The sequence below is a fragment of the Labrus mixtus genome, chromosome 2 (genome assembly GCF_963584025.1).
Source record: "Labrus mixtus chromosome 2, fLabMix1.1, whole genome shotgun sequence".
NCBI lineage: Eukaryota > Metazoa > Chordata > Actinopteri > Labriformes > Labridae > Labrus > Labrus mixtus.
Genome location: NC_083613.1, coordinates 12,047,083 through 12,074,511, shown reverse-complemented (window position 1 = coordinate 12,074,511; position 27,429 = coordinate 12,047,083). Strand labels below are relative to the sequence as shown.

The following is a 27,429-nucleotide window of genomic DNA, read 5'->3' as shown; positions in this document are numbered from 1 at the left end:
CAGCACCTGATGACTAATAAGCCTCACGAGTGGTTCTGACCTGCTGAGAGAAGTTTAACCTCTTCAGCGTGCTTCACATCTAACATCTTCATAAAGAGTAACAGGCACTCACCATGTTTGGCACGCTGGTCACAGCGGCCCCTTTGAGCTCATTGGGGAATGGCGGCAGGCTGTTGGCGAGGGCAGCCTTGTTCTGGAGCTGCTGCTGGCCGGGTCCTGTGGCACCCTGACCGTAGGGCTGGGCCCCAAACGGACCCCCGTTACTGCCCAGGCCCATCTGAGAGAGAGAGACGAATGATGGAAAAGTTAAAGAGATACTTCACCTGTTGAAACATGAATCTGTATTGACATTGGGTCATGTATGTAGTAGAAATGTAAAATACATTTTGAAGTTGGTGCCTTCTTGGCTCATGTGGATGAAAGACACCAAATCCCAGAATGCACAGCACCGCAGGCCACTCCCACTAAGGTCAGGTTTACTTCAACACCAGTGGCGGCCCCTGCGGCCAAGACACAAGACCGGCCTGTTGGCAGCAGCCGTCTTGCCACTATATTTTGATTTTTTCTCCATTATCAGCTTTCTCCATAGAGCCTGTTAGCATAGCTAGCTTCTTTTCAGACTTAGAAATACAAAGATTTCCCATCTCAGGGGAAAATGAGGGCGCGATGCCCGATCATTCAAAAATACTACCAGGTTTCTAATGATACAAAGCTTAATGCAAATAGGTGAAGTATCCCTATAAGACAACAATAAAGCAGAATTTATTTCTCAGACTGACAGTAGAATCTATTTTCAGGTTCAAAGATATAAATATAAACGTGGCACCCTTCATAATTTCTCATTTGTTTGGCATAAAAACATCTGAGGACAACTTAATAAAAAGTAAACTCTCCTGGTCCAAACAGCTGTTTCCACCCTAAGAGATTATTTCTTTGTTCATGACAACTGTAGCTGTTTTTGTTGTGGTCGGCTTGGTCTAGTCTCGGTCTCAGAGCACACTGGTCTCAGGTCTGTCCTGGTCTTAGTTAGTGTGGTCTTGACTAAAACACTACCAGGAGGTCTGTGTGTGTCTGGCTTTTCTTTTTAACGGTATTCAGATTACTGTAAAAACCCATCTCTACTCCACATACAGTAACTACTAGCTCCAGAGATCCAACATGGTGACAGACAAACACCAAACTCTAGGCTTCAAACATTCAGTCGAGGAATCTTTAAGTGACATCACGTTGTGTCCAAGTCCATTTTCTTTAAAGGGTCTATGTGTAGCGTTAAGATTGACGTTCTCTATAAACAACACGGTCAGCACTTTTCCCAAACAACAGACACGTTTCATTTGATCTGTACGGGTCTGACATTATGATGATTTATTTTAGGGTCATTATTCACCTTTAATTATAAAAACAGCCCTAATGTGCCAACAGCAGCTCCACCGACACGTTACCATCAATTTGTCACTACAAGACCCCCTCTGCCAAAGCGGGCCCTCACGGTGCCAGGATGACTGTGCTGAGTGCACTCCAAACCCAAAACCAATGCTCTGGCACCGTGTCAGCTCAGCACGGGACCAGCTATTGGCAGGATGGATTTGTCAGGCCATCATCGTACCCTCTTCTTGAAGGATGTGCGTCTGCGTCTGACGATCCTAAGACCCAATCAAACGGAGACGCTTCGCTCCAGGCGCAGCAGCTCCAAAAACGCGTCCTTGAGTCTCTCATGAGGGGGCGTATTTTTACATACAAAATTAATCCATTAAAGGAGGATGTTGCAGCGCACGTCTCTTCCTCTCTCTGATCACCTGTAGAGACAGAATATCTGACGCTGCTCCAAATATGGAAGAGAAGGAAAGACTGAAGGAAATCGTCTTTTAGTTCAGCGATCTCAGATGGAGATCTCATTCGGATTTCTTTTTTTTTTTTTTTTAAATGTAGTTGGGCATGCCCCCCCAGGTGAAGTCTATGTGTGGTAAACAAATGGTTAGCTTAAGTCTGTGCATGGGGACTGTTCAGATAAATCCAGAAGATTTGGCAATCATCATGTTAGCACCCATACAAAGTGAAAAACAAACAAATAACAAAAAATCGATCCCACCTATCCCACCAGTTTTATTTTACATAATTTTGTTACTATACTGTCCCCATGTTTTTCTTTGTCCTGTTTGCTCATTTACTTATTTTGTCCCTCTTTCTAATTAATTCATTTTATTTACTGACCCTTTTCCTTTTGTTTTGTTTGTTTGTTTTTGTCTAAATCTGCTGGCAAAACTGTATCGAACCACAGTTCCCCTCTTGTTTGTATCTCTTTTTTTGTGTGAGTGTGTGTATGCACGTTTTGGTGAATAAAAGTAAAAAAAAATAAATAAAAAAAAAATCCAGAAGAATCACATAATTTCTGCTCCATAAAAAAATGCCCACATGAAATTCAAACTATGAGATTAACGATGTTCCCCCGATTGTCCAGACTCAACAGGAACCATGACAGCATTCATTGAGATGTAAGGCACCCGGGGGAATCTAACCCTCTTTAGTGCCATGTGTTACACACTGATCATCCACTGAGCTGCTGCTGGGAGACCAGACTCTGCCAGGCCAGGCCGTGTCCCCTCAGGCTGCTGACACCGCTCCAACAGACCAGATAAAAAAGACCCAGCTGAGACGACCAGACTATGGCAGCCTTTCAACACAGCTGAGCAGACACACACACACACACACACACACACCCCCTCCTCTTCAGTCCGCCGCTCTCTGACACACTCCACACATCGGCAGGCGGGACGGTTGCCAACTATCATCTCAACGCTCTGCAGCTAGGCCAGACTATTCAGCTGAGCCGCCCTCCCCTCCTTCACCCTCGCCGCGCCCGCCCTCCGTAACGCTAACTGATTAAGTGGTTTACAATACCTGTCCTCCTCTGCGTGACTGACGGGGAGAGCAGCCAGAGAAACGCAATGACGATCACAAAAGAGCAGAGGGCCGGGAGGAGGGACCCTCTAACCCTCTTAACACACATCACCAGAGAAAGATTTACAACCAGCGATTAAAGCACAATAGACACACACACACACACACACACACGCACGCACACGCACGAAACACAGGTATCGGCTCTACACCAGCAGCGGTATCTGCAGATTCCCTCTGCCTGGGTATCAGGGTGGGTGGGTGAATCTTCAGTAACAGGTTCCATTATTTAAATCATTTCTGGCGATAGCAAACTGGAAAGTTGAGGGAAAATGCGTGTTTTGAATTGTTCCATTAGATAAGTTTGTTATTCTGGTTTTTCTGGTTATTCTGGTACTGAAGACAGGAAGAAAACATCGTAATCATCACGTCTGTTACGACGTTCTGTCACTCGTCCTTAAAGATCAAATTCATGAGTGATCATTGTTTGAAAGCTTTCCCTCCACACTTCAAATTAATGACATTTATTTCTTACTCTGCTCAAAATAATAAACATTAGAGCCACCGGCCAGTTAAATGTCTGCCTCAACAACGTCAGGCCTTTGATTCTGCATGCAGTATAATATTTGTGCAGTGGGGTTGTGTGACTCACCTTGTTCATGTTGCCCGCCTGCTGGGCCGCACTGAGGGAGGCGTGAGCCCCCATCTGCTGCCCTCCCTGGGTGAGTGTCTCTGCCAACGCACTCCCTGCTCCTCCAGGTCCTGGTGCAGTTCCCGGCATTGTCTGCCCCTGGTACTGCATGCCTGCCACCCCTGCTCCTCGTCCTCTTCCAGTCTCGGGTCCAAGACCCCCATTCATCACCTGGCCAGGTTGAGGCTGCCCCCCCTGAGTCAGCAGAGCAGCATGGCCCTGGTTATAGCCTGTTTGGTTCAGGCCCATTGTTGCAGTGTTATTGTTGTTGTTCTGTCCTGCTACTCCGGTCGGTGTGCCTGCTTTTTGGGCATTGGGGGACGGGTGGTTGTTGGGGGAGCCCTGGCCAAGGGGGCTCTTACCCAGCTGAGGACCCATCCCACCTTGCTGGGGACTCGCCGAGTTCATCCCGGTGATGCTGGAGGTGCTACCCGCTCGAAGAAGCTCTGAGAGCTGCTTGTGCTTGGCGGCCGCATCGGGTACTACAGGGCCGCCTGGACCGCCAGCTCCAGGTGCTGCTCCACCATTAGAAGGCATCCCTCCCATCAGGCCGAGATCTCCACCGTTAGGGATCAACTCATCTGGAAGGTCGTTCTCCAAATCGGCCCAGGATAGCGAGCCCAGATCTACAGAAAGAAGGAGAAAGAAGAAATGGCTCAGTACTTACAAACACTCTCCAAAGACACATTGCCTCAAATATGAACTTGCTACACAAAGCTTTATCCTCTTGCTCTTTGCCTGAACCTCTTCCTCGGTCCAAATGTTCACAATTATTCTAAATTATTGCATTTTAATGAGCCAACAAACTAACTAGTGCAGCGCAGTGGCGTCTTCCCTGCAGCATTACACAGACAACAAGATGCAGCACGATAATAAGAGCATCGCTACTGGCTGACAAACGCAGTGTGACAAGAGAGAGAGAATCCAGCAGCACTCTCAGATCCTGCTGGGCGGCCGAGGGAATATTTATGCTCACACCTCTGGATGGTGTGACAACGCTGAGAGCCGAGCGAGGCCGTGATTTATTTGAGACGAAGCGACTCAGACAGCCAGAGAAGACGGGAGGGGTGTGAGAGAGAGAGAGAAAGTGTGTGTGTGTGTGTGTGACTGTATCACAGCGGGTGTGAGAGAGAGAGAGAGGGAAAACGAAAGAGAGAGAGAGAGAGAGCGGGAGAAAGAGAGTGTGTGTGTGTGTGTGACTGTGTGCAGGGTTTTTCCTGCATAGAGAATTCTTTGGCGCCCCCCAAAGAGGTTTTAACCAGCGCCAAAGGAAAATCACGAGCGCCAAAAGAAAAAAAAGACGATTCAAATTGCAAATCAAATCCTCTCTGAATGTGTTAAAAATATCAATACATCAAACGACTGTTGAACAAGCAGAACATGAACTTAAATACGACGTCTCTGACTTCTAGCAGTCATCTCCCCTCTCATTCATTTATGCACGCGGCTCGCGCTGGATAGCCAGCTGATTGACTGTTTGTTTCTTTTGACTGGTTTCGGACACTCTGCTGACACCCACAAGCGCTAAATGCGGGTTGATTTTCCGTTTGGCGAGTTCATTTCAAAGAGCAATCAACTATACTAAACCGCGAATGATGTAGGCTAGCTGCGGCTAACTTGTCCCTGCTCCTCTGCTGTCTGCAGACGGGTCATCGCGGGGGCACGCCGCGATGACCCGTATGGACCGAGTCGGGAACGCACGTTCAACTTTTCTCTGTTCACTTCAACAGTGTCTGCTTTTATCAACAATCAATAACTTCACGACCGTAACGTCAGCCAGCTGTATGTGAACTTCTCCACACAGATTGTCAAACAGCGCTGCGTTATAGCCAGCAAATATATTTTTATAATTTCTCAATTTCCTGATCTGATCAAATGATCCAAATGATCTGTGACTTAAATCTGTGATTATTTGACATATATACCTTAACTCAAATAAATGTACTTAAACAAATGTGTATGTAAAACAAAAACACAATTTAAAGGAAAAGAGCAGCCATCACAGGAAGAGGGTGAAATGCAGAGGATGTGACCGCCCCTCTCCCAATCTCATTACACCCCTCTCCCTCAAAATCCTTCTCCTCCCGTTTCACTGTTGCAATAGAAAAACATTATTAACCAGATTTAATTGGAGTTTCAGTAACTTAAGCATAATGATAATATTATTTATAAAAATGGTCAGAAATAACAGGAAATGCACAGATTTCTGTCAAATAAGGTAATACAGACTATACTGTAATATGCGGGTCGAACGTTTACTACAGCGCGTATAGTCAACCCCCAAAGGCCCATTCTGAGCCAGGAAAAACCCTGTGTGTGTGCGCGCATGTGTGCGTGTCTTTAGAGCTGCTACTTTTCGATTAAAACCCAATACTTTTTTTATTTTCCATCCCTTTGTTCAAGTGACAGGTTGTTACTTGAGCGCCAAAACAGCACAAAAGGACTCACTCAAACAGAAATAAAACTCCAGATGCACAGTGCGGAAAACAAAACACTACAAGAAATCAGAAATGTCCGCACACTCAGTTTCAGCACAAAGCCTTCATCGGCGCTGAAACGTAACTCACTGCTTGTGAAGACTCGTTGCCTCTCTGTTTCTCGTACAACACACTCACTCCTCCTGCTCACTGCCTGCAGCACACATACATCTCTCCTCTCACCTGCGGGGAGACACATCATGGATTTTTTATGTCCGACAGCTCGCCACTAACGTTTTAATTCCGTCTCCGGTGTCTCGCCTCATCACCAAAAGGAGGGAGGGTCGTACAGACAGTGAACCTCTCTCTCGATCTCTCTCCGTCTCCGTCTCCCGTGAATACATAAAAAAGGTCAGAAATAAACTTGGGCGGCCATAAATGAACCTGGGCGGTATCATCTATTTGTGGGAAACGCTGGAATGGGAGTTAAACGTTTTTCATCTGGAAGGGACAAAAAAAGCAGCAGGCCTAGACACTGGTCACTATCGGGGCGATTAACCGGCTGTTTGATCTGACCAAGTTTTAAAAATGTCAAAGTTAATCACTGAAATGATCCAACAGTTTGGGAGAAGACGGATCATGGCCACCTCCCTCTCCCATCTGCTGCCCCTGGATGTCTTCATTGAGATTCATTCAGAATCCCGTCTTTAAAGAGGGCACTTGGCCTGCGCTCGTCCCTGAGTAAACACAGCCTCCACGATGAGCCGCGCCGGCCCGCTGTCTGTCCCTGGCATGCAGCGAGCAGGTGCTCTGTGTGGAGAGAGCATCCGTCTTCCCCTCACTCAAACCAGCAGACACATGGACGCTCTCAGAGAAGAAGTGTTCAATCTAACCATGTGCTCATGCATTAATTTCTGACCACACACACACACACACACACACACACACACACACACACACACACACACACACACACACACACACACACACACACACACACACACACACACACACACACACACACACACACACACACACACACACACACACACACACACACACACACACACACACACACACACACACACACACACACACACACACACACACACACACACACACACACACACACACACACACACACACACACACACACACACACACACGTTGTGTGGCTCGTTGGCTAAAAGCCAAAAATGCAAAGCAATGTTTTGGTTAGGTAGCGCCACATGCAGCCAAGGGAGTCCCAGCTCCGGAAGGGAGAGGGGAGACTCAGACTTGTTTCGTTCTTCTGCACTTTCACCGAATTATTCTCCTTCTTTGACCGAAAGCCTTGCTGCCCTCTGTTTTTTTTTAATGCATCTCCCCATGACTACCGCCTCGGAGTTGGTGGTCGGTTTGGGGATGTTTGTCATGTTGACTAAAAGGGTTAGGGGTCTGAACTGACGGTTGGTTCAATTTGATCTTGGAAGTCGGGAATTATGAGTTGCCAGTCTGATTCAGAGATGGAGAGAGAGAGAGAGAGAGAATAAAAGTAACGTAACAGCGGGATTTGTGAAAACAAACAAGGTAAATTGAATCCCTCGATGTACTGAAACGGTTAGGTTTGGTTGTAACGTTAGCGAGTGCAGCTCAGATTAGCCGTTGGGGGGGCGGGCCGCCCCCCTAATATAATGGTAGGGGAAACACTGGAAGCTCTTTCCTCGATGACAGTCATAAAACATATTTTGTCTTTCTCAAACGTTGAGTAAACTTGTGGCGGTGCCGTTTTATTCAGAGTTTTTGCACAAACACAGAAGATGAATTTTCTGGATTCTATATAAACATGAAGAATCAGTCTGTGGAGAGTATGTTTCATCAGAAGGTTAAATCCAGACAAAGACTGTAAATTAACCCGTGCAGCAGAACACGCCCGCCATGTGAAAAAAGAGATGACGCTGTCGTTAGCATTCTAAATGGAAAAGGTCGATGGAGGGTGAAACATCCCCGTCCAGCTCCCCTTGTCCGCTCTGCTGGACGTTAACGTAACAAACACTCTGTTTTTAAATTAAAGACTTTAAAACATCAGACACCATCCACAAAGCGTGGATCACCGAGTTCAGATCCAATGAACTGTGGGTATCAGTTCCAGGTTAGTGAGTGAGCGCTCCAGCGGTAACCACTGATTAATATTACCCCGCTAGTATTAGCTGCGGTTAGCTTTCATGTCTTTTTTTGCAGAGCTGTTCCCAACGAAGAGAGAGAAATCTGCAGCGTGCAGATACCTGCGTGCAGAGCGTTCATGGAGTTTGTTTAGCGTTTATATTTGGACGCTCTGGGCATTAACGCTGAAATATCTCAGCCGGTTCTGTACAGCACGCTGCTGATGGCTATGCTCAAGGCGACCAATCATACACTAGATGAGGTCTGACTCCTCGTTGCCAAGGTAACAAAGTAAACAGACACTGTCAGGTGATCACAGAGGAAGTGGATTTGTGGAACAGATGGTCTGGAAGTTGTAGCTGATTGAGTGATAGTAAGACAAGCAGATGATCAAAGACTGACGGATGTGTGAGGTCATCGTTTTGGTAATATTACTTGTGATATTCTTCTTTCTCTCCTCTTGTTTGATTTGTCTTTGATTTTTCGAATCACAGAATAAATAACATTCATAAATAATAAATGTTGCATCGCAAAACAAATCCAATCAGCACAGCGTGTTGTTCAGCCAAAACTTATATAATTTGTAAATGAGACAAAGGACAACGTAAAAAGAACAGCAAAGGAAGTGACGGAAGAAGCAACAGAGGGTTATACTAGGGGTTCTCAACTGGTGGGTCGGGACCCAAAGGTGGGTCGGGGAGCCATTTTCAGTGGGTCGCGAACATGTGACTGGAAACAAAAGTGCACTATTTTTCATTCAGTAAATAGGATTGGTTGAAAAAATATCAGAAATTTGGGTCACAATTTTCATGAAGGAGTTAGTGGTGAGTCCTTAGACTAGACCAGAACCACTGGTCTATATGACGCTATATTGAGAATATTTGTCTTTCTATCAATGCTACGTGTAGTTGAACAGAATCTCAATGTGAACTAAAGAGTGGAGAAGAACATACTGGAGAACAGGAAACATAATGCAGCAGGTTCATTAGAGCACAGAGATGGTAGAGGTGGCGTGCAGACAGTCTATGGTCGTGCAGCGATCACAGGGAATAAACGTCACCACCCCCTCCCACTCGCTCCAGGTGAATTCTCCTGATTATATCCTGTTGCGTTCTCACATCAGATCACTCTGACTTTCTGCAGAATAAATACGAGGAGGCTGGAGGAGAAACTCCGGGTGAAGAGAGAAACATTCAGCTGTTTGAGTTCACACATGACGCTCAGGATGAACACTTCAGGATTAAATAAAACTTGTACCATGGCGACAGATGTTTTGGAGGACAGAGGGGCAAGAAGGGGCCAGGGACCCTGCAGGGTGACACATGGTCCGACTAGAAGAACAGGGCGTGTGTTTGCTCTGTGTCCCCTCCCAGAAAACACACAAAACCTGACATCATGAAAACAACGCTGCAGGCTTCCGCGCTTTACACAAAACACTCCCCGTGGGTTACATTACACGCCGAAATGGGACGCTCATTTCAAAGGCCAAATGTCAGCACGGAGACGTGCAGCTCACAAAGCTTCAGGCATGACAGTCATCAAAGAGGGAGACGCTGGCTCTTTATGCGCAGTAATTTACAGCTGATGGACGAGTCGCCCAGAGACGTCTCACGGGGTCCGTTAGGTGTAAACTCTTAAGAGGAGGCGTGTCAGGTTTGATGATTAATGGCTGCAGACATGTGGGGCCTCTGCCATGTGTGATGTGATTCATTGATGTTGTGACAGCTGCTTTGTTGAAGGGTTGTCCAGCCTGGGTTTTTTTTATTCAGACTATCAAATGGCACGTGTTCGTCATCGAGTTTTATTTTACCAAGACAGCATGCTCAAGAAAAAAACCTTCGGCTGAGTGATTTTTTGATCCAGCAGATGTCGCCCTTGAGCACTAGCATGAAACCAAAACAACTCGCGGTGCATTGTTGTGTTAGCATGCTAATGCTAGCGATCTTCACACTAGGGGTGCAGAAATGCAAATTTTTCTCTAATCGATTACTATTCCCATTGTTAAAGCAAGTACTCGAGTAATCGTTTTGTAGTTCTTTTTTTTTCTGTGATTCTTTTTCCCCACGGGAGGCCCCGCCCCCAAGTATGACGCGATGCCGACTGTATCTATTCATTAATTTGAATCTTCGGGATTTTAATAATTGTTAGTAATAGGCCTTTGTATTAACGTTCAAATATGAAATTTCTTACTTCAACAGACAGCAAACCTCAAATAAAAATTCACACAGACGTATCTTATGACCGTTTTAACACTTCATAATTAGAGCAGTGAGTGTGGCGAGCGGACGCGCAGACATCAATGCGCACTCATCGCACGTTGAAGCTGTTTTGACAGCAACATTCTGTTAACAAAGACTACAGTCTTCAGTGTAGAGCACACTTTACTCTGGTAAATTAAGTTACAATAGAACAGGTGAACGATTTAAGTGTCTGTTTCATCTTTCTCCTCTGTGCGTAATGACACACTCGCTCAATCTCGCTAGTCCGTCCGCTATGAGCTATTTCTCCCTATATGTTTGTTCCTTTTTGTAGTTAAGAGAGTTTAAAATAATCATCTAAAATTCCAAAATAAAGGAAAGTACTTGGGTACCCGAGTACTCGTTTGCACCCCCATTTCACACTGCATGTAAATTTACCCAAAATGACCGTGATCTAGAAACGCAGTTAAGCAGTGAGTACAGTATGTTATTCTTCTTTTCTCTAGTCCCTCAATTAAACAACTTTAATACGAGAGGGGACGAGTCGGCCGGCCAGGCGATGTAAAAAACTTGATGTAAAGATAGGACTTGGAAAACTCGGAAAGCATCACAGACAGTGGGACTCGGATGTTACACCCATTGTAGACAGTCATGACTCAGAGTTATTTTCAGAGGATATACTTGATTTCTATTACATTTAAGTGTGAAAAATCACATATAAAGCCTTTAAAATCCCTACAACTTATCAGATAAATCCCAAACATTTTGCACTGACCAAATATTAGTGTTCTTTAGTGGGGGGTGCAGATCATAGCTTAAGGCGTTTAGCACGAACCAGGTAGCATGACGTGCCTCAGGTCATATGACTGCATTGTGTCTCAGCTCTGTTACGGTCCATGATCCCTCGTCTGTCAACACCCACAGGCTGCGTTCTCAGAGTATGCTGCAGAGGGCTCTGGACTGAACATGAGTCTGGTTCTGCTCCAGGTTTCTGTCTGTTCAACGTGAGTCTGGTTCTGCTCCAGGTTTCTGCCTGTTTATTGTGAGTCTGGTTCTGATCCAGGTTTCTGCCTATTCATCGTGAGTCTGGTTCTGATCCAAGTTTCTGTCTGTTCAACGTGAGTCTGGTTCTGCTCCAGGTTTCTACCTGTTCAACGTGAGTCTGGTTCTGATCCAGGTTTCTGCCTGTTCACCGCGAGTCTGGTTCTGCTCCAGGTTTCTGTCTGTTCAACGCGAGTCTGGTTCGGCTCCAGGTTTCTGTCTGTTCAACGCGAGTCTGGTTCTGCTCCAGGTTTCTGTCTGTTCAACGTGAGTCTGGTTCTGCTATGCTGCAGAGGGCTCTGGACTGAACATGAGTCTGGTTCTGCTCCAAGTTTCTGTCTGTTCAACGCGAGTCTGGTTCTACTCCAGGTTTCTGCCTGTTCACCACGAGTCTGGTTCTGCTCCAGGTTTCTGCCTGTTCGACGCGAGTCTGGTTCTGCTCCAGGTTTCTGCCTGTTTAACGCGAGTCTGGTGCTGCTCCAGGTTTCTGTCTGTTCAACGCGAGTCTGGTGCTGCTCCAGGTTTCTGTCTGTTCAACGCGAGTCTGGTGCTGCTCCAAGTTTCTGTCTGTTCAACGCGAGTCTGGTTCTGCTCCAGGTTTCTGTCTGTTCAACGAGAGTCTGGTTCTGCTCCAGGTTTCTGTCTGTTCAACCTGAGCCTGGTTCTGCTCCAGGTTTCTGCCTGTTCAACGCGAGTCTGGTTCTGCTCCAGGTTTCTGCCCGTTCAACGCGAGTCTGGTTCTGCTCCAGGTTTCTGTCTGTTCAACCTGAGCCTGATTCTGCTCCAGGTTTCTGTCTGTTCAACCTGAGCCTGGTTCTGCTCCAGGTTTCTGTCTGTTCAACCTGAGCCTGGTTCTGCTCCAGGTTTCTGTCTGTTCAACCTGAGCCTGGTTCTGCTCCAGGTTTCTGCCTGTTCAACGCAAGACTGGTTCTGCTCCAGGTTTCTGCCTGTTCAACGCGAGTCTGGTTCTGCTTCAGGTTTCTGCCTGTTCAACGCGAGTCTGGTTCTGCTCCAGGTTTCTGCCTGTTCAACGCGAGTCTGGTTCTGCTCCAGGTTTCTCTCTGTTCAACGCGAGTCTGGTTCTGCTCCAGGTTTCTGTCTGTTCAACGCGAGTCTGGTTCTGCTCCAGGTTTCTCTCTGTTCAACGCGAGTCTGGTTCTGCTCCAGGTTTCTCTCTGTTCAACGCGAGTCTGGTTCTGCTCCAGGTTTCTGTCTGTTCAACGCGAGTCTGGTTCTGCTCCAGGTTTCTGCCTGTTCAACGGGAGTCTGGTTCTGCTCCAGGTTTCTGCCTGTTCAACGTGAGTCTGGTTCTGCTCCAGGTTTCTTCCTGTTCATCATGAGTCTGGTTCTGCTCCAGGTTTCTGTCTGTTCAACGTGAGTCTGGTTCTGCTCCAGGTTTCTCTCTGTTCAACGTGAGTCTGGTTCTGCTCCACGTTTCTTCCTGTTCATCATGAGTCTGGTTCTGCTCCAGGTTTCTGTCTGTTCAACGTGAGTCTGGTTCTGCTCCAGGTTTCTCTCTGTTCAACGTGAGTCTGGTTCTGCTCCAGGTTTCTTCCTGTTCTATATGAGGCCCCTGATAGTTATCTGGAGCTTCATTAGACTGTATCAACATGATGTGAAGGATGGTCATTACACCTGGGCCTCCATCAAACAGGTAAAACGTGCACAGAGTGAGAAATAATCCTATCTCTATATGTCACTTTTTAAGTTCATTGCGATAAATTTGCAATGTGGTCATTGTGAAAGCTCATCCTGGGATAACGATGCAATAATTTATTGTGTTGCCTTCATGTTGAGAGATGCGTTAACCTCCTCATGCAGTCTTTTGGGGAAATTGTGCATCATGTAGCAGTTTCAGAGATGTATTTTTTAATATACTTTCAGGCTTTTGCTCTGTTTGTTGCAAAAGCTCATACTTGGATGTATGTGCAGCCCTGAGAGGTAAGACTTAATGCTGGACTTCATATTGCACACAGAAAGGAGAGGGTTCTTAATAAATTGGCCGTCGCAAATTACATGCTCACCACAACACTGCAGAGAAACCACAGTCACAGTTTCCTGCTACACACATACACACAGCTCTGCACACCTGGATTCACCTGCTAACTTTAACCTGTGCTGCATGCGCGGCTGATTCATTTTAAGGAACATCATTGCACCGTTGTGTTTATGTAAAGTCTGAATGAATGTGGTGTTGACATATGCAGACAATGTTAAGGCCTTTACCTGGTCCGTCGGACGCTGACAGGGCAGGTGAGTTCAGCTTCGGCCGCTTGGAGATGGGAGGTCCGACGTCCAGCAGGTGTTCCGCCATGGTTGCTATCGTGTCCAGTCGGTTGCTCACGTTGATAACAACGGTTACCTTAAAGGGGGGGGGGGGGGGGTTTCTCTATCAACCCGAACCTCCCCGGTTAGCACATTAGCAAGCTTGCAGCCTGCTAACGTATGCTAACTGGCTAATAGCGAGCTAATTGGTTAGCTCCTCAGTGCTGTGAAAGTCTTTCAAAAGAGATGCAACAGCGCCCCGCTTCGCCACCGCCATTCACCCCATGATAATCCAACACCCAACACCCACATTATTATCGTTAAATCACCCCCAAATTAAATATCCCCCATGTAAAAAAATAATCCAACTTCTTGGTGCGAATCCCGTTAGAGGCTGCGCTGCATTCCGGGGGACAGGTCCAAACATCTACATGTTCCGAGAACCCATTTTGCGTGACGTAAAATTTCTTCATGCAAAAATCGCGCGAAGCTCCACAAAAAAAATGCACAATTGCATAAAAATGCCGTATTATTGCAAATCACTTCGAAAGTCCCGACCTGGTCTCGGCTTGCTCCCGGTAAAGACTGGTCCGGGAGCGGCTGAAGGGGGCTGGATCTCCGCACTCTGAAGGGGGAAATCAGAAATACGGAGCGTTTTCGCCCGACGACCACCGAGCCAATTCCCGTTTTTTCGCACAAAATGTCTCCGAGGCGATGTTAAGAGGTCGTTTTCGGAGGAAGGAGGCTGTCATACCGCGGAAAGGAGGCTCGATTTCTACGTTTAAGCCACTGTTGGACCGAAATCCTAATTCCGAGCCACGACAAGATGGCGGCTGTTGATTCCTTCGATACAAAAAAGTTTTTTTTTTCTTTTCCAGCTCGGCTGTGGAGGGGGAGGGGCCGCGCAATCACGCCCTACGTCAAAACACTGCTCCCTGTGACCGCTGGGGGCGCTAAAGCACCGCGAGAGACACATCAGGAACAGCTTTATATGTAAATTATAGACAAAATATTACACAAGCAGATCAATATTTAACTAACACATTAAAAATAACATCATTCAAACATTATTTTTAAGCGTATTTTCCATTTTAATGAGTAAAAGTATTTACCTTGTTATGAATTGTGACATCAGACTCTTTAACAGCATCACCACCTCATGTTACACACTGTCTGTGTTTTTTTTTAAATAACAATAACTCTTTCCAGTGTAGTTACTGTGTAATTTTCCATTATTGTATTTTTTTTATTTAACTGATGTAAATATGTTTGATTTGATTTTTAACTTCTATTTTTATTTTGAATAATTATTTCTCGTCCCCTGTTTTCTTGAGCTGCTGTAATGCACAAATTTCCCCCACGGGGGATCAATAAAGTTTATCTTTTATCATTTAGAATTAAATTAAATAGTTTTGAAATAAATGGTGGCTAAAAAAGAAAGATTAAGTGAAATTTAAGTTGATAATTAAAAATATGAGACCTGATATCCCATGATATCCTTCAGTCTGAGGTTACTATGTCACAGGACTGTTCAATATTATTAAATTATATAATCATTTAGATTAGACAACATTTAATGGCTGTTCTTTAGATTTAGGGTTAGTATCTATGTGTTATGTGAATCACTTGTGTTTTTTTATTTGTAGGGTTTTTGCTCTAGTGTCAGTACAGGTGTAAACAAAGATGTTGCACACACACAGGTAGCCTACTCATTAACCTCATATATTCACATTTTCTGCTTTTGTTTTGTTGTTAATGTACATCAATTATTAAATATTATTTTCTGTAAGTTGATTGTGTTTTTTAATTTGGTAATATTTTAACTTGTTTTAGATGAATCTTCAAATGAGTTTTCTGCCTCTTCCTCTTCTGTATTTTGGTTATTTGTGTCAAAGTTTTTTTTATTGTGCAAATTAAATTAAATTAAAGGAAGAATGTGCGACTTTTTGATCCAGTAGATGTCGTCCTGGAGCTCCAGCATGAAACCAAAACAAACTTCTGTTTGGCCACGCCTCCTCCATACTGAAGCCTCCGCTCTCCTCCAGAGACACACCTCCAACCCCCCTCCACTCGAGTTCACACACGGGGGAGTCGAGAGCAAGCAGCGAACAAAATCGTCCTCTACTCGAGCTGCAATCACCTGTGTCCTGAATTGTTGTGTTAGCATGTGAATGTTAGCGCTCTTTAGTTAGCTCGTAGCTTCACAGTGCGTGTAAACTTACACAGAATGAGCGTGATCTAAAAACTCTTACATCCAAATAATCAGTGAGTATGTTCTTCTTCTTACAAACATCGCACTTTCTTCCTTTAAAAACAAAGTTAACGTTTGTACGTGTCTGTCTTCCAGTAAATTACAATCGTCCGACCTTTGGCGGCCTTAAAGGCGGCTGTTTTCCTTTCAGTTCTTTTCATGTTGCCAACTCAAGGCGCAATATTTATGCCCCTCTTTCAATATGGACGCCATGGAGGCGTCATGGTGGCACAGAGCGCTTACATGAAAGGCTGGACTACACAGTTCTGCCCCCCGTAACGCTTCTGTTTTAACCCTGATGGTGGAATAGAAGGTGGGCTGACTTGGTCGCACCATAACGCCTCCGTGACGGCCATGTTGGAAGTGAGATGTTACAGGGCCAATATGGTCGCCATGGAGGCACAGAGGTGGGACGACCTGGTCCCACCATCAGAGTTAGAACAGAAGCGTTACAGGAGGCTCTATTAGAGTTTTAAAAAACGTTATCTCATAAGAAACTGACCAGGAATGTGCGTATGGCGAGGTAGAAGACGCTGCTCACACCTCAGCGTTTGAGATCGTCTGACATGAACTCGTGCTTACTGTTTAATAAAGGTCAGGCTCAGGGGTATGTATACAGGTAACAGGGCACTCAGCTGTTTTGGGATGGAGATTTATTTCTCTCACACGGTGTAATAAAATCATAAACACTCACACGTCCTCAAACAGACACTCATTGAATCGTCCAATAAGAACCCGTGTCTCTTCGTCGTCTGGCAAACATCGGACACATGCACTTGTATAAAAAAAATCATATGTGACATGAAGTAACTGCATATGTACAAACAGCGAGTGCTTTGTGCAAAGTGTACAGATTAGGATCATGTGTTGATAAATGAAACATGTGCACAAAAAGAAACATCAAACATCTCGTTCATGAACATCAAACCAAAACACGTTTGAATTAGAAGGTGTCGGCCTCATGTTTGTCCCCGACTGATTGGAAACACAGACGGCTTCATACTGACTGCAGCACTGAATGTGAGCGTGCTGCTGCCGCCGCCACCACCACCGCTGCTGCAGCTGCTACGACAGGATTGTTCCTTGTTCCATCATTTTGATGTGAGCGCTGTACTTGTTGGAAAACTCATCAATTAAATGAACACAACATGAAGGGAGAGTGAGAGAGAGAGAGAGAGGGAGAGAAAGAGAGAGAGAGATAGAGGGAGAGAGAGAGGGAGGGAAAGAGAGGGAGAGAGAGAGAGAGAGAGAAGCCCCTTTTCGACCAAAGGTCTCCAGAACTAAAAGTTACAGGCAATTCTCTTCAAGGAACTAAAAGGTTCCTGTGGACCAAAGGGTCTTTTTTAGGGGTAGATCTTTTACCCCAGACCTATATTTAGAGCGTGGTTCCTCAAAAGGTTCCTCGTTCTGGGGGAAAGCGGGCTTTAGAGAGAGACAGCGTTCCCTTAAATCAGCAGTGCTGCAGAATCCTGAGTGTGAGTGAAACATGAGGTGAAGACAAACGTCTTCAATCTAATAAGAATGATGATGATATTTAATCTCTTCTAATGAAGCTGTGTGATCATCAAACACGACCACACACGTCTCGCTGAAGCTCACAGAGCCAGCGTTCCTCACGGGAGCATTGAGTGTCCTGCAGCTCAGTCTGAGTCTTGAGATGCTTTTGGGGGGATTTCAGAATAGTTTTGCTGAAAGTGCAGAGTGATGATGTCATTATGATGATCGAAGCTCGCCACGTCCAGATTAAGTGTTTATAGTTCACAAAGGCACGAGGTGTGAAGGTCAGGAGTGCATCGCCACAGAAAACAATCCTCCTCAGCACGCTGTATGTGAGGGGGTTAAAGGATGTCACGATACCATACGAGTAGAAATCAATGATATAAACGCCCGATTGTTACCACGGCAACAGATAGAGACCTAGGCAACCAGTGTTTGGTAATAACTTCACTCCTGCACGCGGTCTCAATCTAACATTCAGACTGTTTTTTTTTTTTTAGTGCTGTACTTTAAATACTGTTAGACATCAAAATACGAGAGTTTGTGTTGTTTAAGAAACGTGTGGACAAAAAGTGTCAGAGATTTGGACGACCTTCATGGACGTCAAGGTTGAATCTTCAGCCAAAGTCTATTCTTCAAAGTCTTAGGATTAATTTTACAGATTTCATATCAGTTTTAAAGTCTGCTGATTTCCTCTACAGATACATAAAGCATCATCATCATCACCATCATCACCACCATCATCATCATCATCACCAGCAGCAGCAGCAGCGGCGGCGTCATGTGGGATGGAGAGCTGGCCATGTAGACGATCAGGATCTGATCATGTTAAAGGGATCTGGTCCGTGTTTCTGGAGTCAAAGGGGGACCGAGCTGCAGGGTTTGAGGACGGAGACATCGCCGCCTGCTTAACGACGCGATGACGACAGAACTCAAATGAAGTGAAATCGATGGAATCTGTTCAAATCAATCACAGAAAAAAATAAAAAAAAACCTTCACAACGAGCACTATGTTGTGAAACAGTCGTTGTGAAAAACAACACATTAAAAAAAAAACACTCTGAAATCCAACGGAGTAAAAACACAGTCATACTTCGAGGCACCACAAGAACAATCAGCTGAGGACCCCCGTCTGTTTGAAGGCTGCGACAGGCCCCTCCCCCTTCAGCTAAACGCAGACGATACTTTAGTGTTACATGGAACCACAACATCAGCGTGACGGACTTTGATCAGAGGAGTGAAACACGCTACATTCTAGAGATCTGTGCTTTGATGTGGAGCTTCCTGTCGCTTACAAAGAGCACAATGATCGTCCCTCACAGTCCCACTTCAAGTGATACGACAACAGAACGCCATGGAGCTCAGTGTGTGATTCAAAACTCAGAAGCGACAGTTACTAACAGGTACGGAAGCCCTTAGAGGACATTATTCAAAAACTCAAATCTGAACTTCTTGTCTGGTGATAGCGGCACGCTGGTCACTGTGAGACCGCCACACGCCATGCTAACCCGCTCCCCGTGTTGTCGACATGTGTCTGTCGTCTTCTAAGATAACAAAAGATGCTAAATGTTCCAGAGGGAACAGAAGAAATAAAAACTGATCTGGAGTGGGATCAGACCTGCAGCTTCAGTCTGAGGCTGCCAGGGAGGAGGAGTGTTTCAGACTCTGCAGACTAACCTCAGGTGTAGCTCCGGTGATGATCTGAGTTTTTATCCCCCCCGCGTGATTGCATGTTGTGCTTTTGATTGTCCTCATGGGGACAGACAGGAGCTCTGTTTCCTCTAGAGCTAATTCATCGTAAGAACGACCGAACTCACAACCGGTCGGCCAAACACTGTGCAAGAGCTGTGCTTCAAATGTGCATTTATCTGCAGCACAAACTGAACTCGATGCTCTGTTCCCTGCAAAAACTCAAATCAGAGCGGGTGTGTTTGTCGAATGAGCCACAGTAACCTGATCCGTTCAGATGCACGCCTGGAAGAAATCTGCCAATGCAGCGAGCGAAGTGAACTTGTTAAGTTGGTCTCATTTCAAGAAGCTCAAAAGGTCAATGTTGCTCAATGGGCGGATGTTTTTACTTATCACAGGCGATGCAGGCCTTCTTCGTTTGCTCTTTAAATCTTCAACCAGCAGGTTTCTCTTTGGTTTCCAGGAGACGCTGGATCATCTTAAAGGTCACATACTCTCTAAAATCCACTTCACCATGTGTCTCTAGTCTGTCTACAAACCCCCCAATGATGAGAAAAGTCCATCCTCTCTGTCTTTCCCCTGTTCCACTTTTCAGAAAATGTGTGCTCAAACAGGCCGTTCGGAGATTTTCCCTTCATGACATCACAAAGGGCAGTAACCCCTCCCCCAGGTGGGTGACACTCCCACAGCTAGGTATTCGTTCTGCCCTCTGAGTCTGCCTTCTCACCATAAACAATAGGACATGGAGCGAGAAAGACCGAGACACCCAAGACCTTCCAGAGAGGGGGCGTGGTCAGACACAGCTCATTTACATATTTAAAGGTACAGACACAGAAACAGCCTGTTCTGAGCAGGGCTGAAATAGAGGGGTTTATAGTTCATGATCAAATACAGGATCAGAGTGAATTTAGAACAAGAAACTTCACACACATGTTTTGAGGAGCTCTGAGACTTATTTGAACTGGTTGAAGAGGAGGAGGACATGTGACCTTTAAGTGACCTTTAAGTGTTTTGAAGACAAATACAGCGACTTCGATCAGAGTTTTTGCAGTGAGCTCTTCCCTTTTCTCTGAGCCTGCAGCCCAGATGAATACTTTATTAAGCCCTTATGTTAAAGCAGAATACTCATTAACACTGCTTCATGTGATTCCCTCATTCTTCCCATAGTTCCCTGCTCAGCTCATCTTTTTGCACTGGCACTTAGAATAGAATTCAAAATAATTTCCCTTAAGTAAAGTCAAACATTTGATCAACAACAAACAATACGCCACAAAAATAATGATTCTTTCAAAAGAAATACTTGCATTGAAATCAAAGCATGGAGTAAGAAACCACAGCATGTTGTGTAGTCGAGGATTTGATCAAACTTTGTTCACTTTTTGTTCGTTCGCTTTTCTCGTCTTGAAGGCACTTAATAAAAAAAAGCACATGGAGGACAGAAACAACAACACTTCTGTCAGACGTTTCCTCCACACAGGCCCCGCCCTCCTCAGCACCTCACCATGGTTTTTCTGTCAAAGACTTTTAAAGCCACACTTGGTTGTTATGGAGTGATAAAACTCCCTCTTCTTCCTGCCCACACCTGCAGCCAGTGGGGCAGAAAACCAGACGAGAGGAAAGGAGGGATCAGAGACGAGCATAAAACTCCTCGTTGAGTTTGGTCAGCTCATCGGCCTCCTCTTCATCATCCCCCTCCTGAAGTGCGAGAGGAGCCGGCTGCACCTGGGAGGGCAGGTGTGCAGCTCGGGGCTCTGGGCCGAGTTCAGAGTGGGGAGCGTCCCTGTACCCTTCCTCCCTTATCTCTGTGGCCTGAGGTCCAGGTCCTGCCCCTGAAGGCCTCACAGCACTTTGAGGATGAGGAGGAGCCTGTGCAACAGACCCTGAAGTCTTATTGGTTGTTGAAGCCACGGGTGAGGATCCAACGCTGATGCCCTGGACCACTCCGTCTGGACTTAAGCTCCCCCCACATTTGGGGTAAAGAAAAGTCCTCATCTGACCTTTGCCCTTTACATTCACTGTCCCTCTATAGTCGAACTCTAAGCCCATGCTGCTGAGCACAGCGTGGCTCTCCTCGCTCACCTGCACCCGACACTCCACGCCGGTGGAGTCCATGCGGCTGGCAATATTCACCGTGTCTCCCCAGATGTCGTAGAGCAGCTTTGTGGTGCCGATCACCCCCGCTGTCAGCGGCCCGTGGTTATATCCAATACGAAGTTTGAACCCAAATCCCAGCATGTTCTTGTTGAAGTCGTCCAGCACGCCCATCATCTCCAGGGCGAAGTTGAACAGCGCCCTCAGGTGGCCGTGCGGAGAGTCGTCCTCGTTCTCAGCCATCTGTCGGACGTTCAGCCCGGACGCCGCCATGTACGTGGCGCCGATTGTCTTGATTTTTTCCACACTTTTGAACTCAGGTTTGCGCAGGAGCTCGTCAAAGTCTCCGATCAGCTCGTTGAGGACGCGGTAGCACTCCTTCCCCCCCTCGTAGCTCTCCTCGTAGAACTCACTGAAGTTGACGATGCTGGCAAAGATCACGCCCACGCTGTCGTGGTTCTTGGAGTAGCTCTGCGTCACCTTAGGAAGCGAACAGACAAAAAAGATGGTCGTATTACAAGAGGCCGTTACAAAGAGAGGAATGAGAAACTGACACAGCTAAGTATCCTGATATTTGTTTTCAAGATCGTATCGGGACCCATGTATCATGAAACACACCACATACACACCACATTATGACCTATAAGATACACACCACATATACACCACATTATGACCTATGAGATACACACCACATATACACCACATTATGACCTATGAGATACACACCACATACACATCACATACACACCACATACACACCACGTTATGACCTATGAGATACACACCACATACACATCACATACACACCACATACACCCCACATACACACCACATATACACCACATATACACCACATATACACCACACACACACCACATTATGACCTATGAGATACACACCACATACACACCACATATACACCACATATACACCACATTATGACCTATGAGATACACACCACATACACACCACATATACACCACATTATGACCTATGAGATACACACCACATATACACCACATACACACCACATAATGACCTATGAGATACACACCACATACACACCAACTATACACCACATACACACCACATTATGACCTATGAGATACACATCACATACACACCACATATACACCACATATACACCACATTATGACCTATGAGATACACATCACATACACACCACATATACACCACATTATGACCTATGAGATACACATCACATATACACCACATTATGGCCTGAGATACACATCACATACACACCACATATACACCACATATACACCACATTATGACCTGAGATACACATCACATACACACCACATATACACCACATATACACCACATTATGACCTGAGATACACATCACATATACACCACATATACACCACATTATGACCTATGAGATACACACCACATTATGACCTATGAGATACACACCACATTATGACCTATGGGTCGAGATACACACCACATTATGACCCATGGGTCTTGCTAATACCAAGGTCTATTGATTAATTCTAAACATTATCTCCTTCATTCAAGATTTCTTTTGTAACCTCAAATATTTCAATTGGATAGTTTTCTTTAAAAACTACAAAAACCTTGAGCTGGTCAGCGACGTGGATGGGGATGATGTTGCCTAGTAACCACTCAGCCTGGTCTCTCATCGTCTGGATCTTGGACCGGTGTTTGTCAGCCTCCACGTTGCCATGGTAATGGAGACGGTAGCTGACCTCGAACTCCCGGTTGAGGAACCAGACCAGGAGAAGGAGCAGGAAGAAGGCCAGGACGGCCTCTGGGACCAGAAGGTCGAGAGGTCGCGGTGGAGGGTTATGTTCAGGAACCAGCGACGTCAAACCTCCATCGCCCAGCGTAGAGGTGTTCAGTCTGAGCGGGAAAACAGAACAGGAGAAAGGGGTGAGTGGTTGGAGCTCAAACGGAAAGCAGACAACGGCGCAGCAGAGAAGAAGAAGAGGTTGAAGATAGATAGATACTTTATTGATCCCGAGGGAAATTCAAAGCATCCAGTAGCAGGTTACAAAGACGTACATGACATGAAATATTTGTTACAAATTAACCACAAAACCGACGCACCCCTCCCATACATATATATTAACCCGAAAAAAAGATTTAAAGAATACCCCTAGATGAATCAAACTTAAACTGTGCAATTAAAAATAGACTTATACAAGAAAAGTAAATAACCCATGCAGGGTTAAAAATATATGTGAAATTTAAACAAGAACCTGTAAGGAGGTTCATAAGGAGGATGAACAGGGTTAAGAAGAGAGAAAAACCTCTGAGACGTTTTTAAAGCATCGTGTTTAAGCTTCCAGCTCACTGATAAAACTGTTTCCTTCTTTAAATGTATCAGATGTCAATCAGCGACTGTCTCTGAGATTTATGTCATCAGCTGGTGTTTAGTTTTGTTTGTCTGCTTTCTGAACACAGGCTCTTAAAGGAGTCTTCACAGCGCTCTCTCGTCCTCAGGAGCGAGCGCTGTGAAGCAGAATTCAAAGCAGCAGGAGCTGCATGACTCATTTCCCCCACTCGTGACATTTAGTAGCCATTACCACCGCTGCTCAGAAGAAACTGAGCACAGGATAAATAGCAGGAAACTGTGAGAACGAGTAAAAGCCACAGAGAGCTGTAGTTATTAAAAAACAAGCAGAGCCCCCAAATGTCACTCCTCCATCAAACCCAGCCGTAACCATGGAGATACTCACCCGTGAAGTGGCGAGCTGTTGGTGCTGGAGCTGAAAAAGGTGAGAAAGGTTTCAGTGGCGAGTAAGGAAGGGTCACACATGATGCACACCGGTGTAAACATATAAAACAGGTCAGATCAACCGTCTTCACAGACTGAAGAACGCGCCGATGACTGTACTTAAAGATTTGGTGGCACACGGGGGAGGAGCTTCTTCTTTGTGCACTTTAATTTGAGACACTGCAGGATGATCAGGGCGTGAATACCTTACCTGCATGAACAACACATCGTATGAAGTTGTGGGCGGAGCCAAGAAGTCGTGAATATTCATATACCTGCGATCTTTGTCATAGAGGGCGCCCTTTGAAGGCGGTTGATGATGGTCACCATGTTGGAAATGCTATTTCCACATACTAATTCAGCAACCTCTCAACAGGTAAAGAGGAGGATTTAAGATATGCTTCCTGGCAAGCAGCTAATACGGCGCCACCTGCCAGTCAACATACCCCGCCCCTCATTATGCAAATGCATGCTTTACTCTTATCCATCTGTCTGAAGCATCAGTCTAGACACAATTCCTTTTTTTTGTAGCAGACTGTAAACATGTTCATCCTGCTGTGATATGGCACCTCATGGGGATTAGCCTCAAGTGGACACTCATGGAACTGCAACTTTTGCAGTGTGTGAGAACAGGTGCTTCCTGTACCTGTGCAGCGGGCGGTACAGCAGCAGCAGCAGGGCGACCCCTGTAGCCGTGGCCAGGACTGAACGCATCCAGAAGCTGAGCTGGCAGAAGTTGCAGTACTGGATGATGGCCAGGATGGTGGCACAGCACAGGAACATGGTCACCTGGAAATAAAGGACAGGCTTTAAAGAGGAGCGTCTTCACTACAGCCTACAGAAGTTTCCCCTCTGTTGGAAAGGGGAGGGGGGTCTGCGTCAGGAGGCGGGATATGCTGGAGTCTGATGCTCTGATTATATCAAAGCTACATGCGATCAAATGTATCAACAGTTTTAACAAATGAGTGCTAAAAACCTTCTGGTGAGGAGACGAGAGTATGAGGCGGCTTCACGTGCACAAAGACTTTAACGGTGACCTGCCAGACGTCTTTTCTCATTTACTGAAGGTCCTAACAGATGCCCTGACGGTGCCCTGAAACACCAATCAGACGGCAAAGAACTGGTGGCGACAAAGGCCGCCTGTGGCATCGGCCAAAAAGTATCACTTGAACACAAAGACTACAGCCGACGGCCAACGACCACGTACGCCCTGAGCATGCGCGAGAGACAATACCTCACCGTGTCAGCAGGGGGTGGTAGTCTGTGATCGTCATTCCAAAAAGGGGAAATCGGAAGAAGACGAGGAACAACGCGGATAAATACGAGAAGAAAAACGAGAAGACCATTTTCACACTGCTGTCACTCAACACTCGTAATATAGGAACTTCTAATGGAGAATAATGTCTGATAGAGAGTTGAAAATGGCGCTGGTGTTGTCAGCTCTTGGTCTTTTATTAAACAGGAAGAGAAGAGGCGCTTCCGTATTTCTTCTGTTTCGCTGAGCTGAACAGCCAATAAGAGAGATTCCTACCCCCAACCGCGCCGGGGACGGCCCGATTCCACCAACTGGGGCCGACGGGTATCGACGGAGGTGGACAAATCGCAAAGACTAGGGCGACGACCGACAGTCCAGACACACTGACCGTCTGTCAAGGCCTTGAGATATGTAGGCCGTTTTGGACGCCCCTCAGTTTGCCAGATATGAGAGCAGTTATCAGGTCAAACCAACAGGTGTTGCAGCGATGGAAGCGTGCAAGAGAACTGGTTCAGATAGAAGTGATTGTACCTGACCTAGAAATATTGGAGATGCTTTTGAAAAATGGAGAGAGGTTAGAAAGCATAAAGGTTTACAGACCAATGCAGAGCTGGCTAAACACTGAAGCTTCAGTGTCCACCACATGACAACCTGCATGAGCATGAACCTTTTAAAAAAAATACTACAGGTAAAACTGATCTGCGTATCTTGTACTGAAACAGGCATGTATGTTTTGGAGTAAACCCAGGGAGGGACTTCCAGGACATTCACAGGTTGTTAGTGATTATATTGAGAGGATAACATTTTCCCTCTCATCCCTACACGTTTGCCCCCCTCCCCCCAGCACTGTTATTAGGTTTTATATCTTCAAAGGCATTAAAGTCCAGAAAACCGCATGTCTAATTAACAACCCTGCCTGAGACTAGCGCTTTGATCTGCAAGCCCTGAAGAGATTGAGCAAGTGGAGGGAAGGAGCAGGATGGAGAGGAGACGGGATGGAGGGGAGACAGGATTGAGGGGAGACGGGGATGGATGGGAGACGGGATGGATGGGAGACGGGGATGGAGGGGAGACGGGATTGAGGGGAGACAGGGATGGAGGGGAGACGGGATTGAGGGGAGACAGGGATGGAGGGGAGACGGGGATGGAGGGAAGGAGCAGGATGGAGGGGAGACGGGATGGAGGGGAGAGGGGATGGATGGAAGACGGGGATGGAGGGGAGACGGGATGGAGGGGAGACGGGATGGAGGGGAGACGGGGATCCTCTGGGTGTTCACGTACAGCACATTATTATGAACAGTTATGACATGTTTACCTGGAGGGGCAGGTGGACGCTGCACATGAGGTGGGACAACACAGAGATGGCAGGGAGGGAGACTAACACAGCCCCAATCACATGACGTGGGACCCATCCAGAGACCACCAGGAGCAGCGAGCGGGTACAGTTCATCACCTCCTCCAGGTAGAAGGCCATACTGCAGGAGAGGAGAGGAGAGGAGGAGAGGAGGAGAGGAGGAGAGGAGATGTTACGAGACGAGACGGGAGGAGAGGAGACGAGAGGGTGAAGAAAACAAAGGATCAGTTTCAAGAAGTCTAACATCAAAGCCATTGAAGATCACTGACTTTTCTCAAAAAGAGCAAAAACAGGATCAACAAGTAAACCAAACCATCACAGAATCTCAGTCAGTTCAGGAGCAGTAGACGAGTAACACATGTTCAGTAATGATGAACAAAGAGAGAGAGATGTTAGGTCGGTTTTTCGGTCCACACTAAGGTTTGATTGACAGCTTTCACTAGAGTACAAACCAACCACTCTAACCTGGAAAACAGACTGGAGTTCATTTAAACTGAACCAGTTTAATAAAAGTTTATTCTGTCTCACTCACTCAGAGAATTCTCATCTCACTGACAAAGTTTGCGGCAGACTCTCTTCAGCCTTTAATTAAGACTTGTTAACACGACTGACCTGGCGGAGCTTGAAGATTTATCGCCCGCCTCCTTGTTGCAATAAGAGGAAATGAATTTGTGTTCCTCTGAGATGTTCTGACAGCCATAAAAACACATTTAGATATTCAAACTCTTCTCCTGCTAACAGGTCCATGCTTCAGTCTCTGCTGGATCTCAAACTGAACCTGGACATCTGAGCGCTCTCGGGGTTCATTGGTCCTCTATGTGGACCCTGACTAAACCTGCACATAAACACCATCAGCCTGAGCCTCCT

General features: G+C 46.0%; 2 protein-coding genes across 4 annotated transcripts in view; both read right to left on the bottom strand.

Moving 5' to 3' along the window:
* The window catches only part of crebbpa (CREB binding protein a), a 42,600-nt gene extending 28,088 nt beyond the window's left edge, over positions 1–14,512 (bottom strand). For all 3 annotated transcript variants that reach the window (XM_061064227.1, XM_061064235.1, XM_061064246.1), the window contains exons 1-3: positions 13,614–14,512; positions 3,551–4,215; positions 113–277 (exon numbers count right to left, since the gene is read on the bottom strand). In XM_061064227.1, coding sequence (XP_060920210.1) covers positions 113–277; positions 3,551–4,215; positions 13,614–13,701 — 918 coding nt within the window. In that variant the 5' untranslated portion in view covers positions 13,702–14,512. The remainder of the gene's footprint in view (positions 1–112; positions 278–3,550; positions 4,216–13,613) is intronic.
* Positions 14,513–16,539: 2,027 nt separating this feature from the next.
* adcy9 (adenylate cyclase 9) overlaps positions 16,540–27,429 on the bottom strand; it is a 36,104-nt gene continuing 25,214 nt past the window's right edge. The window contains exons 7-11 of the mRNA XM_061064271.1: positions 26,524–26,683; positions 24,600–24,742; positions 23,916–23,945; positions 22,791–23,076; positions 16,540–21,660 (exon numbers count right to left, since the gene is read on the bottom strand). Coding sequence (XP_060920254.1) covers positions 20,716–21,660; positions 22,791–23,076; positions 23,916–23,945; positions 24,600–24,742; positions 26,524–26,683 — 1,564 coding nt within the window. The 3' untranslated portion in view covers positions 16,540–20,715. The remainder of the gene's footprint in view (positions 21,661–22,790; positions 23,077–23,915; positions 23,946–24,599; positions 24,743–26,523; positions 26,684–27,429) is intronic.